The sequence below is a fragment of the Vidua macroura genome, chromosome 12 (assembly GCF_024509145.1).
Source record: "Vidua macroura isolate BioBank_ID:100142 chromosome 12, ASM2450914v1, whole genome shotgun sequence".
NCBI lineage: Eukaryota > Metazoa > Chordata > Aves > Passeriformes > Viduidae > Vidua > Vidua macroura.
The window spans coordinates 10269003-10283737 of NC_071582.1; the positions used below are offsets into that span (position 1 = coordinate 10269003).

The 14735-nt window shown below is 39.8% G+C and overlaps 2 protein-coding genes across 2 annotated transcripts in view; both read left to right on the forward strand.

Annotated features, from left to right (window-relative positions):
- Positions 1–3653, forward strand: part of MYO5A (myosin VA) — a 98767-nt gene extending 95114 nt beyond the window's left edge. Inside the window, exon 41 of the mRNA XM_053988267.1 lies at positions 55–3653. Within this exon, the coding sequence (XP_053844242.1) occupies positions 55–207 (153 nt within the window). The 3' untranslated portion in view covers positions 208–3653. The remainder of the gene's footprint in view (positions 1–54) is intronic.
- Positions 3654–4322: 669 nt separating this feature from the next.
- MYO5C (myosin VC) overlaps positions 4323–14735 on the forward strand; it is a 33955-nt gene continuing 23542 nt past the window's right edge. The window contains exons 1-12 of the mRNA XM_053988664.1: positions 4323–4349; positions 7193–7303; positions 8154–8319; positions 8636–8780; positions 9185–9341; positions 9864–10007; positions 10901–10982; positions 11557–11664; positions 12191–12297; positions 12935–13200; positions 13613–13694; positions 14015–14155. Of these exons, the coding sequence (XP_053844639.1) occupies positions 4323–4349; positions 7193–7303; positions 8154–8319; positions 8636–8780; positions 9185–9341; positions 9864–10007; positions 10901–10982; positions 11557–11664; positions 12191–12297; positions 12935–13200; positions 13613–13694; positions 14015–14155 (1536 nt within the window). The remainder of the gene's footprint in view (positions 4350–7192; positions 7304–8153; positions 8320–8635; positions 8781–9184; positions 9342–9863; positions 10008–10900; positions 10983–11556; positions 11665–12190; positions 12298–12934; positions 13201–13612; positions 13695–14014; positions 14156–14735) is intronic.

The following is a 14735-nucleotide window of genomic DNA, read 5'->3' on the forward strand; positions in this document are numbered from 1 at the left end:
GAGGTGATTGTTACCAGCTGGCTAAATGCTGACATCACTTTCCTATCTTTGCAGGTGCGTCTGCGAGACAGGAAGGACTCTCCTCAGTTGCTCATGGATGCCAAACACATCTTCCCTGTTACTTTCCCGTTTAATCCATCCTCTCTGGCTTTAGAAACCATTCAGATCCCAGCCAGCTTGGGCCTGGGCTTCATATCACGTGTCTGATCCCAAGGATGTCCTGTCAGTGTTAGATGGAGAACCAGTTGCCTGATATCTGTACCTGTTAAAACATAGTGAGCCACTAAACCCACGTTTTCTGAACAAAAGCCTGTCTAAGCCCAGATGTGTAGTTAAGGTAGCTGGGAAACTGCACAGCAGCACCACAGGCTGAGCGCTCGTAGAAAGATGTCACTGCATTTATGAGGACATCACTGATTCATAAATGTCCGGAGTATGGAAATGGGGCTTGGACAAAAATTGTGTCTTCAGCTGTCTAGAGACATTTTTAGATCTTTAGTAACATATTTAAATAGTGTAAATTAAAATCCGTATGTAATCTTCTCAGAGGTGGGGACCAATAGGGACAGTCACAGTCCTGGACATGGAAGACTTGAAAGTAAGGCATTTTGTAGTAGAATACACAGTCACGTGGGAGCCTGTTACATTTAATTTGTAAAAACTGAATGGGAAAACACAAACTGGCAATATATAAACTTATTTCTTAAACCACTTCCTCATTTATGTCAGTTTGACATAAATTGTAGTGATAAGTCCTATAGCTCACTATATGCTCTAACTTAGGTGTTTATTTGTTAGAACTGTGGTTTACCAAGAAAACTAAACTGCTGCTGCATATTCTGTTGTTTTAAATGTGACAGTATCATACTAAGCACTAAAAATAAGACACTTCATTTTTTGTTGTCAACCTTATTTACAGTCTGTTGCAGTCTGTTATTTTAACTGGATTTTTGCACACTGTATCAAGTAACACCTGTAGAGGAAAATGGTAACTAAGCACAAGTAGCACACTGGAAATTATACATTTAGTTCTTTTTAAAAGTAGTTAGCTAAAAATACAGAATCTTGAAGCAAACGATCAGAAGTCAGTAATGATTTCAGTATTTATTTAGGTTTTGGAGTCTGTCTAATGTTGTTCTTTGTTTGTAGACCCCAGAGATGACAATGTGTATTTTAAGTATAATCTCTTGGTTTTTTGCCACTTAAAAAAAAAAGAAATAACAACAGAGAAAAGTCTTCTTTCACACTGGAATATGAGAGGAAAAGCTTTAATAGAAAATTTATGCAGTAGCCCAAGGCTCTCATTCTTAGAAAGGTTGACTAACAAGAAAGTTAAGCAGGTTTTGACTATGATGCTGTCACTTGACTATGATTCATGCTGATTTAATGGTTGGAAATCAGAGTGCATAATGAGAAACTGAGTTATTTTGAATGTTGCACGTTTTACTGGAAAGATTTTTCTGTCTCACACATCTTGGATCTGCTATTTAAAACTCACATTTCACAATGTGAGGCATAAGCGTGGAAGCCTCGCATAAGGTTCCAGTTCTGTGGTGTATGGCTCAAACATACATGTAAAAATAAAGCCACACACATTGCTCAGTTGCGTTGTGCAATATTTTCGATGTATTATAATAATCTGAATCTTAGTGTTAACATTAATTTATTTTACAATATTGATAAATAACCTAGAGGTACACTATTAGACTGTTTGGTGCTCCTCTGTTTGCCTGCAAATTCACAGAGAAAAGATTTGCTGTTAAGCAGACTGAAACATTTCAGTTTTGTTTTACTTGAAAGGCAGACATGCTGTTTGTATGATTGCTAAAATTGGAAATAAAGACAACATAAACTTTCTCAGTATCATTTTAAGATGCTCCTGTCATCTTGTATTCAAATGGCCCATATTACATTTGATGGATCATGCCGGTACTTCCAAGAATTTATACTGCATTGTAAAACAGCTCTGAATGATCTTTGCTAAATGATTTAGGTTTTCCTGTACACCATGTACCGAACACTCCTGTTTCAAATGTTACTTGATTTCTGAAATTCTGGCTGCTGTGAAGTGGCTCCAAATAAGGTGTAAGGTCGTTTTCAGACTGTCAGGTACTGTACTTGTGAGAATGTAATGGCAAAGCCTTCGCATCCAGTAACAGGGTTAGGAAAGAAAACACATGAGAACATGCTGACCTCCTAATTTTTTTTCTCCTATTGAAAAACAAACAATTGGCATTACAGTATGTTCATACTGTAGTTCAGGAAATGTATCCACTACTTAAGCGTTAGTTTTTAAAATGTATGCCTAAATGTATTTTTGTTTATTTTTGAAGTTTGTTTACCTGTAAAAAGCCTTATTGTATCGTTTCCTTAAAAAAAGTAGTGTCTAGTAATTTATAGGTATCATCCTTAAACTCAGTGGTTTGACTGGTATTACTTTTATATCACATTAAAAGTATATGCTGCTTGACATGTTTTAAAGGAAAATATTTTTGAGTTGGAATAGATGTGTAGTTGGTAATTCATCTAACATTTTACATGGCAGTATTTTATGTGCACTTTTCAGAAGTAAAATTTTCGTGTGAGTGTCTATTATAAAGTTTCACCATAGGACTAAAATCTCTTTCACCATGGAATATAATGCAGAATTATTTTAAAAACTTTTTTTTCCTTTGAATCATTGTTATGCTCTTTTAATGTGGACATATCTTTTATATTTTAATTTATTATCTATTGAGATGATTTTATCAGATGCTGGAAAAATACTTGTCAATGACCCCTTAGAAATATATACAGTTATTCTACAGATTTTGCACAATAATTACCTCATTCAGTTTGGTGTATTTTTATTCCAGTGATCATTTTATTCTGATGTTTAGGACACAGTCTTCTATCCAAATTTTGAAAAATGCTTTTCACACTTCAAACTTGGATGGAACATAAAAGTGTTTAAGTCAGTTTTCTGGGATTAAACTATTACAGGAAAAAGTAGCATCAGGTTCATTAAAAGTGGGTTAACATGCAGCAACATTTGTTCCCAACTTGGAAACACCAGCAACTGCAATTTGAAGGTCTAAATGTAATTTGTGATTTAAACTGAACACATTTCAAATACCATACTAAAACTATGAGTAAACACTTGGATTTTTTAAGATGCTGATACTTCATGCGATGAGTAAAAGCCTTTAACCATAGGTTTTCACTTGATGCCACTACAGTACATAGATGAAAAACAAAACATTGTCAGAATTACCTGAGCTCTGATCTGTTGTAGTGTCTGATGTTGTACTTAGTAAATGTATGCATCATAAAAGCTGTAGCCTAATAGCTATCACTGGAAAATGTCCAAATAAAAGTACAACTGTACAGTTTATTGTAGGGTTTTTTTGGTTGGTTGGTGGCTCATGAGCTGTGTGCTGGCATGGACCCCAGATGGTCACAGGGTTCCTCTGCCTCCATGGCAGGCTTGGTGTTGACTGCCAAGGGAGTTGGTTAAAAGCTGAGGATGTGTAAATACACACCCAGATAGCAGCAGTGTGCTATAAACTGCTGTGCTTATGGGAGAATTCTTTGTTCAACATAACCCATTTCTGGTTAGGGTGTTTTGTCGTACAGTTCCTGAAATAAAATTTGAGTAACTGCACTGAAACATTCACCTGTGTGCTATGAAGGCTCCTTGTGTCAGGTGGGGAGGGCTGGTGGGTCTTGGCATGTATGCAACTGCTAAAACACAGCACTGTGGTTATTCAAGTCTTCTTCCTCATAAAGGATATTCAACTGTAGCACCTGTTAGCGCTTTATACCTACTAAATGCACTCAGAGTTGTTAATTTTTGTCTTATTCAGAGCTTGTCATAGAAATTGCTTTCCAGCACTTTGTAGGGAGGTGATTAATGTTTCTGTTGGTTTTCTCCGCTGGGTCAGGACTGCTCCTTGGAGACCCTCTGGCAGCCGCAGTGTCCGTCATTCCCGCTCCCTAAAGGTGTGTCCGAGGTGCCAGGACGGTGACTGGGAGCACGCCCCAGCTCGGCTGGACGGGCAGAGCCGGGATCCTGCTGGCCGTGGGAGCTGCCCGCTCTGCGGGGCTCTGCGCTGGCCGGGCGGGGCCGGGCGGGCAGCGGGGCAGGGCCGAGGCCGGGGCCGGGGCCGGGGCAGGGCGGGCAGCGGGAGCGGGGCAGGGCCGGGGCCGGGGCCGGGCGGGCAGCGGGAGCGGGGCAGGGCCGCTGCCCACGCCCCGGGGCGGGGGCCGGGCCGGACCGCGGCACCTGCGGGACCTGCGGCGGCTCTGCGGAGCCTCGTCCGCCCAGCCGCGGCTGTGCCCCGATGGCGCTGGCCGAGCTCTACACGCAGGTGAGCGGGGCTGGGCAAGGGCTGAGGGCAAGGGGCCGTGCGGGCTCCACTGGAGCGGGGCTGGGGCTGGGGAAGGGCTGTGCGGGCTCCACCGGAGCGGGGCTGGGGAAGGAGAAGGGCTGTGCGGGCTCCACCGGAGCGGGGCTGGGCAAGGAGAAGGGCTGTGCGGGCTCCGCTTGGTGCGCCCGCGGGCGGTGGGCACAGCGCGGAGCCGCCCGTGCGGGACACCGCACCACAGGCACCGTGGGGAGACACTTCTCTTCGAGAAAAGCACTCCTTTTGTGAGACTCTCGGCCTCTGGGAGCAGGTCTCGCTGTTCTAGCCAGCGATTAGGCAACGTGAAGGTTTAAATGCCCTTCCCTGGGCTCTCGGGCTCGGAGTGCTGCGCTTTCTGTTGGGCAAATATTGAATGTGTGAGGCAGAGCTTGGCCCTAAAGCAAAGATTCTTCCTCCTTAATGCGCCTGCTGAAACTTTCGCACAACTTTTTCCCTCTTCTCCTGTAGTCACCGGAGTGTTGTGACGTATCGTTTGTTTGCTTAGTTTGAAATAACAAACCAACAGGGATATGTCGGTGATTTAGTAAGCCTGTTCCTCATCTATTGCAGCAGCAGCTGCTCCCATTGAGCCTGCTGCTGCACGGCTGGTGGCTCCTGCTGCTGCTGCCGCGCTCGGAGCCGCTGGAGGAACGAGCGCGGTGTTCCCAGGAATGCCGGACAGGTGAAGGGGGGAAGGAGTGCGGCTGTAACCTGACACGGAAATGAGCCAACTCCCGGCTGTTTACCTGCGAGGCAGGGTTTGGAGACAGCCAACTCTCTAGGCTGGGTGCATTTGCCAATGGAGGCTCCCGCAACTCCAGGGGCCTTTCCTGAAGAATCAGTGCTTTTATCACATTCTTCTCCCTCCCTTTCTCGTCCTTGACCTAGTGCAGGTCATTTTCTTGCATGGGAACGCACTGCATGCCCCTGAGGCTGTTTGGTGGTGATATTCTAGCTCACAAAGAATAACAGCAAACAAAGAATTCAATTTAAAAAGCACTTTTTGTAAGCCAGGAGGAGACCAGCGTAGTGTAAGAATGATACAAATAACAATTTATAGTTGGATAAACATGGAAAACTCAAATGTAAAGCTAATTTAGCCATGCCTTTCATGTGGCTATTAAATAGATACCCGAGGAGCTGGGCCTTTGTCCCCTCGGTCAGATAAATTAAAACATTGCCATTACAGTTGTTTGGGGTTGTTTAGAAAATGTCTTTGTGATTTTGGATATTGTGTGAAGAAATGCCATCATGCTGAAAGCATCAGCAGAGAGGTGTCATGGAAGCAGCTGAGGTTTCCATGGTTGTTCATCCCCTGATGAGTGCCAGGTTGGTGTGTGGCTCACTAGAAAGGTCAATGTCTGTCCTTAGAGATACTGAAAACTCAGCTGGAGAAGTCACTGAGCAGCACAGGCTAACTCACAGGATGTTCTTGTGCAAGTCCCTCCTACCCTTGATTGTTTGGTGTTGATCCTTGGGGTTAGAATTAAGGAAGCTACAGCTGTGCAGTGCACAGCTCTGTAGGCACCCACCAAGGTTCAGTGGGGTTCTTGGGGCAGAGACACTCGTGTTCTGGGGATCTACTGGAGCTTCCAAGGCTTCTTCCAAACTGGAGAGGAAAAAAGTCATTTGTGCCAAAACCCAACAGTTGCAGCACCAAAATGGAAGGGAATGCAAGTCCCCAGGGGTTCTGTGGGTCTGCTCACACTCCATGAAATGGTCACTAAGGTTAAGTTTTCAAGTAAGCAGCTGCAGCAGTTCTCACAGGTTTATTTAAACAGCTTGTTTCAACTGACCATGAACATAGATAGCTAGGGTGAGGGAATTAAGGGAAGGGCTCTGGCTATCACAACAGAAAGATGCTGGAAGAGTATAAATTATAGTTTCTTGTGTGAGTAGGGACAACTATGTCGTTTTGTCAAACCCTGTCAGGATGAGAAGGACACACTCCACATCAGTAAAGTAATTCCCTACTGACTGAGGTTTCCAGCTGTGTTGTGCCCTTTTAAGGAATGCTGTTTCCCATAGCTTCTCAGGCAGAGCATTTAAAGAAGTTGCTTTTGCTTCTGCATTTTAACTTCAGCATAGGAAAACTAAATGGTTCAAGCAGCATAACTTACATTCAAATATCTGTGCTTCTGTAGGTTAGAGATGCCTTGCTGGGATGGAGCTAAAGTATGACAGTTGATTGCTTGTAAAGAAAGAAACCAGCCAGTAGTCTTTGAAGTTTGTCCTAGAGTAGGGAAAGATGTTTGGAGGTTGCACTTTAGTCTCATTAAAAGAAAGGGAACTGTGCAGTCTTTCTTAGGTATGACAATGTGCCTATGGCAAAATGCATTCTGAGTTCAGTGTCCTATACTTGAATTCAGGGAAGTGATTGTCTATACCAAGTGATTGTCTGAATTCTGGTAGTGAGATGCTTTCTCTGGTACTCGCTTATTTGAACCCTCCTAGACACAAGGTCTCTCCCTTAAGTGTATTTTATTTTTTGTTCGGCGTTAGAGGATTTGAAGAGCCTGGCAACAGTCTGGCCCTTACTCACCTTCCTGCATGCCGGGTTGTTCTGCAGACTCTGCTCTGAACTGGAGCAGAATATGCATGTCTGAAATTAATGAGCCTGCTTTCTCTTTTTATTCTTTCATGAAAAATAACAACACCAAAAAAATATATCCTGCTGTATAAAGCTAATAATAATCCCCAAAAGTCCTGGAATGGGGTTGCACTTGATGTTAGAAAGGTATTTTTTAATAGTAGCCTGGTATTTTGATAGCAGCTAAGCTAACAATTGTCTTGTTTTTCTGTTACAGTACAATAGGGTTTGGATCCCTGATAATGAAGAAGTTTGGCAGTCTGCAGAAATCACAAAAAACTACAAAGCTGGAGACCATTTTCTCCATGTGCAATTAGAAGATGGAAGTGTAAGGAGAAAAGGCTGAATTATTGTGGGGTTTGCTGAGATACGTTTATGTAGCAACATAGCACTCACCCTTATGGGATCTAAACATGTACACATTTCCCTTTTTCATCATACTGAAATTGGTACAGTGCACATCTGCTGCCCAAAAATATGAGGAGTGCAATTCCACTGTCTGTGTACATTAGTATGGAGAACATACTTCAAAGATTGCTTTGGAGACAAGCCCTGAAATTCATCCTAAATTGAAGTGAAAATCAGAAGAGCAGGGCAGGCATAGTTCTCTCTCACAGAGCCAGCTGTTGCTTTTTTTGTTGCTTTGTGTAAGATTGTTAATTTTCGTATCCAAGTTCTTTACAGATTTAATACTTTGAAAGCATTTCTGGTTTTCTGCATTCCTGTTCCATAAAGATAAATATTAAAGGTATGATTAAATGTATTTGTTGAAAGAAACAGAAGTGAGTTTTAAACTTTCTGTAAAGAAAACTGAGGTGTTGCAAATAAGGATAGTTACAGAGCTGACTTGAGTTCTGATCAGGTCTTTACTTTCATTCAGTTGCAGCTGTTCTATTATTCTCACCTGTACTTGAAATATTCCTGTTTTTAGAGAGCTAAATGTGTCCCATTTTTTACAGATTTCAATACAAAATATTGTAAATAAAGAGAATGAGTCTTTCTTTTTTCATAAGCAACAAACAGCTCCAATCCAAGTTCAGGGGATGTATGGAATCAATGAAATAGAAATAGTTGACGGAGGGCTCCATCAACTTTATAACTTAATGTAAAGGTGAAAGAATTTGTATTTATGCAAACATAATGTATTTTATGACATTTCAAGTAATTTTTGTTGACAGGAGCTGAGTTACCCTGTTGATCCAGCTGCTTTGCCACCACTACGAAATCCTGACATCCTTGTTGGTGAAAATGATCTCACTGCACTCAGTTATCTGCATGAACCAGCTGTTCTACACAATCTTAAAATTCGTTTTGTGGAGTCTAAGCTTATCTACACATACAGTGGTAAGCTAAATGAAATGAATAATTTTTAAAATTATTTTTTAAAGTATTAATATTAAAGTATTAAATATATAAAAGTATCAATATATAAAGGTATTAATATTGATTCCGTTTGCAACATGATGTGTGCAATGTTTTCCTGAAGCATTTTTTAACTCATGTTAACTGGTGTTATATGTCAGCATAGACTTGTTTGTTCATCAGCATCTTCTACCTAGAAAACATTGCTACTTTGTATTATTTCAACCACTGCTGCCAAAACCAGGCATTTCGTATAACTAACCTGTGTTTTATTTTTGTTTTGTACACTTGGCTGTAGGGATAATTCTGGTTGCAATAAACCCCTATAAGCAGCTGCCAATATATGGAGATGCCATTATCCATGCATATAGTGGGCAAAACATGGGGGACATGGATCCACACATATTTGCTGTGGCAGAAGAAGCATACAAGCAAATGGCAAGGTTCAGTATGTTATTTGATGTCCATAAATAACATTTGAAGTCTGGTGGCAGTCAGTGTTAATTGTCATTTAATTTTATTGTGTATGTGCCACTGGCTTCTGGGAATACCTTTGAACACGTAGCTTAATTAGAGAAGGAATTCCTTAACCAACTGAGGAATTTCTAGAACCAAAACTATTTTCATTCTTGATGAGAAGTAAAACATTGACTTAGTGAATAGTAATGACATCAACCTAGAGGTTACAGCTGAAGAGGAGAAAGAGAAGAACAGATGTAAGATGGAACTGATGTATGAGACTTGGGCACAGCTGTGATTTCAAACATTGTTTCATATGTGTAATTCCTACATTTATACATGCCCTTTAGACATGTCTGACATAAACTGTCTGATTATTTGGTTTTAGAAATAACAAAAATCAGTCTATTATAGTCAGTGGAGAATCAGGAGCTGGAAAGACTGTGTCTGCAAGGTATACTATGAGATACTTTGCCACTGTGAGTAAGTCAAGCAGCAATGCACATGTGGAGGATAAAGTACTGGCATCCAATCCAATAACCGAGGTAAGTTTGGGAGAGTGTCTGTCAAGTCTGTACTCATCAAGGGAAGAATTCTGAGAACTTCTGGGAAATTTTGTTTGAAATCTTTAGGGATGCTTCATCTGTCTGAGTTAGATACTTAAATTTGAATTTCAGCCTCTGAATATTACTGATGGAAAGAGGTGGTCAGCCTCAGGAACACCCAGTCCTGTCTGATTTACCAGTGGCCCTTTGGAGGTGCTAGTTTGCCTAATTAGATGATGATGTAATAGTACTGAACAAGTTGATTGGTTTTATTACTTGAACCCTTATATTGGAAAAGTATACTTTGTCAAATTTTCAGTTTATGTAGCATTTTGCTATTTGACTTGAGGCTTGTCTTCAATTTTGGGCCTCAAAATATAATAACACAGTTTAGTGTTTGATCAGAGATGGATCCCTGAGCACCTTTGATTTTAGAAACTTGTAGTTGACTCAAGTTTTGACAAAGCTATTCCTATAGGAGATGTGAGTAAAGCAAGTTGTAAAAGTTTATCATTTTTGTAGGCTGTGGGCAATGCAAAAACCACACGGAATGATAACAGCAGTCGATTTGGAAAATACACTGAAATCAGTTTTGATCGGAGTTACCAAATCATTGGAGCTAACATGAGAACATACCTGCTTGAGAAATCCAGAGTTGTATTTCAGGTGGGTAAAATAAAGTCTAAAGTAGTCAATGTCAGTATAGCTCCTGATGCACTATACTAGTTCTATATAGACAATATTATGTGAAGTTCTGAAGAGTGTATCCAATCAGCAATTGATTTATTTTTTAACAGAAGCTAATATTATTTACAATAAGTTACTTTATTCCATGTTCTTCCTTGTGTTATGTGAAGAATGCTTCTCAGGGACAATTCCCTGAAATAACTGCAAATCTCAAACTTGTGGTTACAACAATAACAGAGACCAATTGTATCTGGAAAGGAACAGCATATACAGAGCAGAGAGAGTCTGAGGAAAAAAAAGGCTGAACATTTATAAGGCCAAGGCTTAATTCATGTGACTCACTTCAGTGTCATGGCTTATGATAATATACTAAAGAAGGTATTTAATTTTATAAAATGGTTTTTACAAAGGTTTCTTTTTTAGTAGTATTGTAACTTTTTAAGTACACTGAAAAATACTTCTGTATGTCTTCTGCCCCTGAAGGGTGGTTTGGAAATGGAGAGTTTTTTGAGTTCCCACAAAGCAGTGTTTCAGCTGACACTCCTACACATTTTTTGTTACAGCATTTGACGGTTCTTATTAGTAAATGGTTGTTCAAGCTGAAGAAATTATTAATATCCTTGGGCAAAGAACTCTGCATATTGGCAGTGGAAATTAAGTATACTTGAATGTATCACTTTCAAAGCTCTTGCTAAGTTATGCCATTCTAATAATAAGCAATTTCTTTGCTAACCTATGTTGCAGCAGAATTTAACCTTCAGTTATCATTATCACTTTACAATAGTGTTGAATATCAAGTGTTTTTCAGTTTGTTTCTTCATTTTGTTGTTAATTTTTTTTTCTGTGATGTTACTCTTTGCTTTATTTTACAGTCAGAAAATGAAAGGAACTACCATATATTTTATCAGTTGTGTGCATCTGCTATGCAGCCTGAATATGAACATCTTAAATTGGGTAGGTCTCAAGAAAATAACCTGCTCTTCACTTTTGCAGTGCAGCACTTTAAGGCTGGATTTGCAAGTGCTAGGATGTTTAGTGCATTACAGCATAAATCTCACAGCCTTAAAACAGGACCTGTGTTTTTAAGTCACTTAGCTGTTAAACCTGCTGGTTTTGAACTTGGTAGCAAATCCCTGGAAACTCAAATAGTAGATGATCAAGTACCTGAGTGTCTTTGGAAATCTTATTCTCATACCTTCTGTAGTGACAGATGCTATGACACCTTAGGGACTTGATTCATTTATCTACAGAGAAGCAGAATTTAGGTGTATGTTTACACAGTCTCCATTCCAATTTGTTTATTAGATGGATATTAAGATTTCTAAGAATTATGAATACTGATCTGTGTCAGCTTAACTTAGTTGGGCACATGGATTTCCCTCAGAAAAAAAAGAGGACTTCCAGCTCGTCACTGAAACATTGTTATCTGACAGCATCTTTAGTTTTTTTGTGTTTCAAAAGTTTTAAGAAGTGGCTCTCCCCAGCCCCTAATTTTTGCACTATTACAAGATTTGCTTCTTCTCTACAGGAAGTGCAGAAGAATTTAACTACACACGAATGGGTGGCAGCACTGTAATAGAAGGAGTTGATGACAGAGCAAATATGGTGGAGACTCAGAAGACATTTGCCTTACTGGGTAAATTCTTGGGGATACATTTTCAGTTGTTTTTTTTTCCCTGAAATGGGCAAAGGTGGATTGTTTCTGGAATATCCAAAATGTTAGTAGTAATTACCAAATTAGTTTTTTTCATAGCTTGTCCATTGTGGTGTTGGTCTGTTTTTGAAGTGCTGGGCAGGAGCAATTAGCAATTAACTGGTGTTAATTGTTACTGGTCAGAAGCATTGAGGGCTGGAGTCTTCTTGGCCCATAAGCTAACGTGCTGTGACAGAAGTGGAATTGGAAGCTTCTTTGCCCCTGTAAAAGCTTATGTAAAAGCTAAATCAGACTTGAGCTGGCACTTGGGGAGGTACAGGAACTTATGCCCAATCTATCATCGGATCAGACAGGCAGAAAACTGGCAGAACCAAGGATTTGCATCCTACTCTGCAGAGATGCTGTACAATTCTTGGCTGCACAACAAAGCAAGTAACCCAGCATTGTTCTGGTTTAATTAATTGTGCTGTTTCTGCTTATTTCAAATAATCAAGGAATGTTTTTTTAGGTCTGAAGGGGGATTTTCAGATGGATGTTTTTAAAATGCTGGCAGCAATCCTGCACTTGGGCAATGTGGAAGTAGCAGCTGTTGGAGATGAAAGATCATCGATCAGTGTAAGGAAGTAGTTTATTCAGATACCAACATTTTCTATTCTATTTTATGCCAGAAGTGCTTTAGCAATAGTTTCTCTCATATCTGGGGCTCAGAGCAGCATTAAATCTGGTGTACTAAACTTGGTTGATTTCTCCATCTCCATCTGTGTGGAATCACAGCGAGTGCTCACACAGATGCTGTTCTGTGCCCAGCTTCAGAAAGTCTTAACAAAAGGCAAAATGTGGCTAAGAGTACTCCATATCCAATTGATCCACAGCTGCTGGAAAATCCATTTTGGAACTCTCTGCAGGATGCAGGAACCAGAGCATAGTCAAAGCTGCTCAGAATGTGTCCCAGCAAGCTATGCAAGTCTGAAAGGCAAGAACACCTAAAAATAAACCAAGTAACTTACTTTCAGTGTCTTAGTCCAAAACATCTCATCCAGTCCAAGTTTTTCTCTCCTATATCAGGAGTTCTATCCAGTATTATTTGTTTAGCTCATCTTGCTATTTTGCCAGATAGAGAAGTAAATATTTAAAAATAAAAATCATAGTTTGGTGTCAGCAGCACAAGGATTTCACAGTTAAAGAATTAAACAGTTAAAGACAGTTAAATAATTAAATGTACCCTAATAATATTTATTGGTCTTCTTTAAAGATGGAAGATAAACATCTCAGAATATTCTGTGAGCTTCTGGATTTAAACTGTGACAAAATGGCCCGGTGGCTGTGCCACCGAAAGATTGTCACCACCTCCGAGACCGTGGTAAAGCCAATGACAAGGGCCCAGGCTGTCAATGCCAGGGATGCTCTGGCAAAGAAGATCTACTCCCATTTATTTGACTTCATTGTGGAAAGAATTAACCAAGCTCTGCAGTTCCCTGGCAAGCAACACACTTTCATTGGTGTTTTGGATATTTATGGGTAAGAATCTGGAAACAGTGCCTTTTCTCTGGAGTAGGTAAAAAAGGCACTTTCTTGTGCTGGTAATGAGTTTGGAGGGGCTTGTTTTACTAAAAGGTCATGGTCATGTAAGTTCTTTAGCACCCAGATTAGTGGAAATTCTCTGCTACTATAAATACCATATTTTTTTGTGAATGAGGTTTAAAATTATCTTCTGATATGATACTTTTAGATTTAACTCTGGATTTTTTAGCTTTATTGTGTCTGGTAACATTAGCTTTTAGAGAAGTTTTGAAATTCCTTAGCATCTTCATTAATCTTACCATTAGTTAATTGTCTTAGAAACTTTAGGATATCTCCAAAGAGTTTCAGGGATGCTGCTATTTGATTTTGATGTCAAAGGATTTTTTTCCTTCTTTGAATTGTGTTTCAGATTTGAAACGTTTGATGTGAACAGTTTTGAACAATTTTGTATCAATTACGCTAATGAAAAACTACAGCAGCAATTTAACCTGGTATGTTCTTTTGTTGTTACAGTTCTTTGTCTTATTTTGCTTCAGGGTGGATTTAGTAAATGCTATTTGTGCTTGAGTGATGGATATTTCTGGATAGCGACTATCCACTAATAAATAAAAATATTTTATTTTTATATGTAAGCATAGGTATGCATATATATAAATGAAAATTTAGAAGTTTTTTTTTCAGACAGACATACAATATACTCCAAAATATAATCTTTTCTATCTTATGTATACAACTATGCACATGCAGACACTGTACTTATTTTCCCTTAATTGTAACCTTCTTTATGTTTTCATAATTTTTGCAAATCCAGCATGTCTTTAAACTTGAACAAGAAGAATATATGAAGGAAGATATCCCATGGACTTTAATAGACTTTTATGACAACCAGCCTGTCATTGACCTTATTGAAGCTAAAATGGGAATTTTAGAACTTCTGGATGAAGAATGCTTGGTAATTTAATATTTACTCATTAAAAGAAAAAAAACCTAACAACTATATAGATTTTTACAAGTGGGGCTTGTAATCCATATTTTACCCTTTTCAATGGGAAATAGAGCATTTTCTTCAGAAAAGGAACATTGCCCTCTATTTCTCAATCTTGACTGTAAATTACTTACTCTATTTTCTCTTATAGTATTAAGAACCTAAAACTGGATCTCAGAGCTTAGCCAGAAGTAAGGCAGCAGCTGGAGCTCATCCCTGGGGGCAGTGCAGGACTGGAGCAGGCTGGGCAGGAGTGCAGTGGGATCCTCATCCTTCCTCACTTCCTGCACTGGAGGGCAAGCAGCACTTTGCTGCTGCTAGTCTTGCTCCAAGCTGGAATTTGGACTGCTCAGACCCCAGAGGGCTCTTCCAGCAATATTTTTTTAATTTAGTTAGTCTACAAATCACTACTTTTGATACAAAACCTTTGGGATTAATACAACCTTCTTTCCAAAAATGATTTGCTACAGGGAGCCACTGGTGGGTCTGAAGAGACAAAAGCTGGTTATCAGGCCTTGTAATTCACTGAAGGGGTTTTATGCAGAGT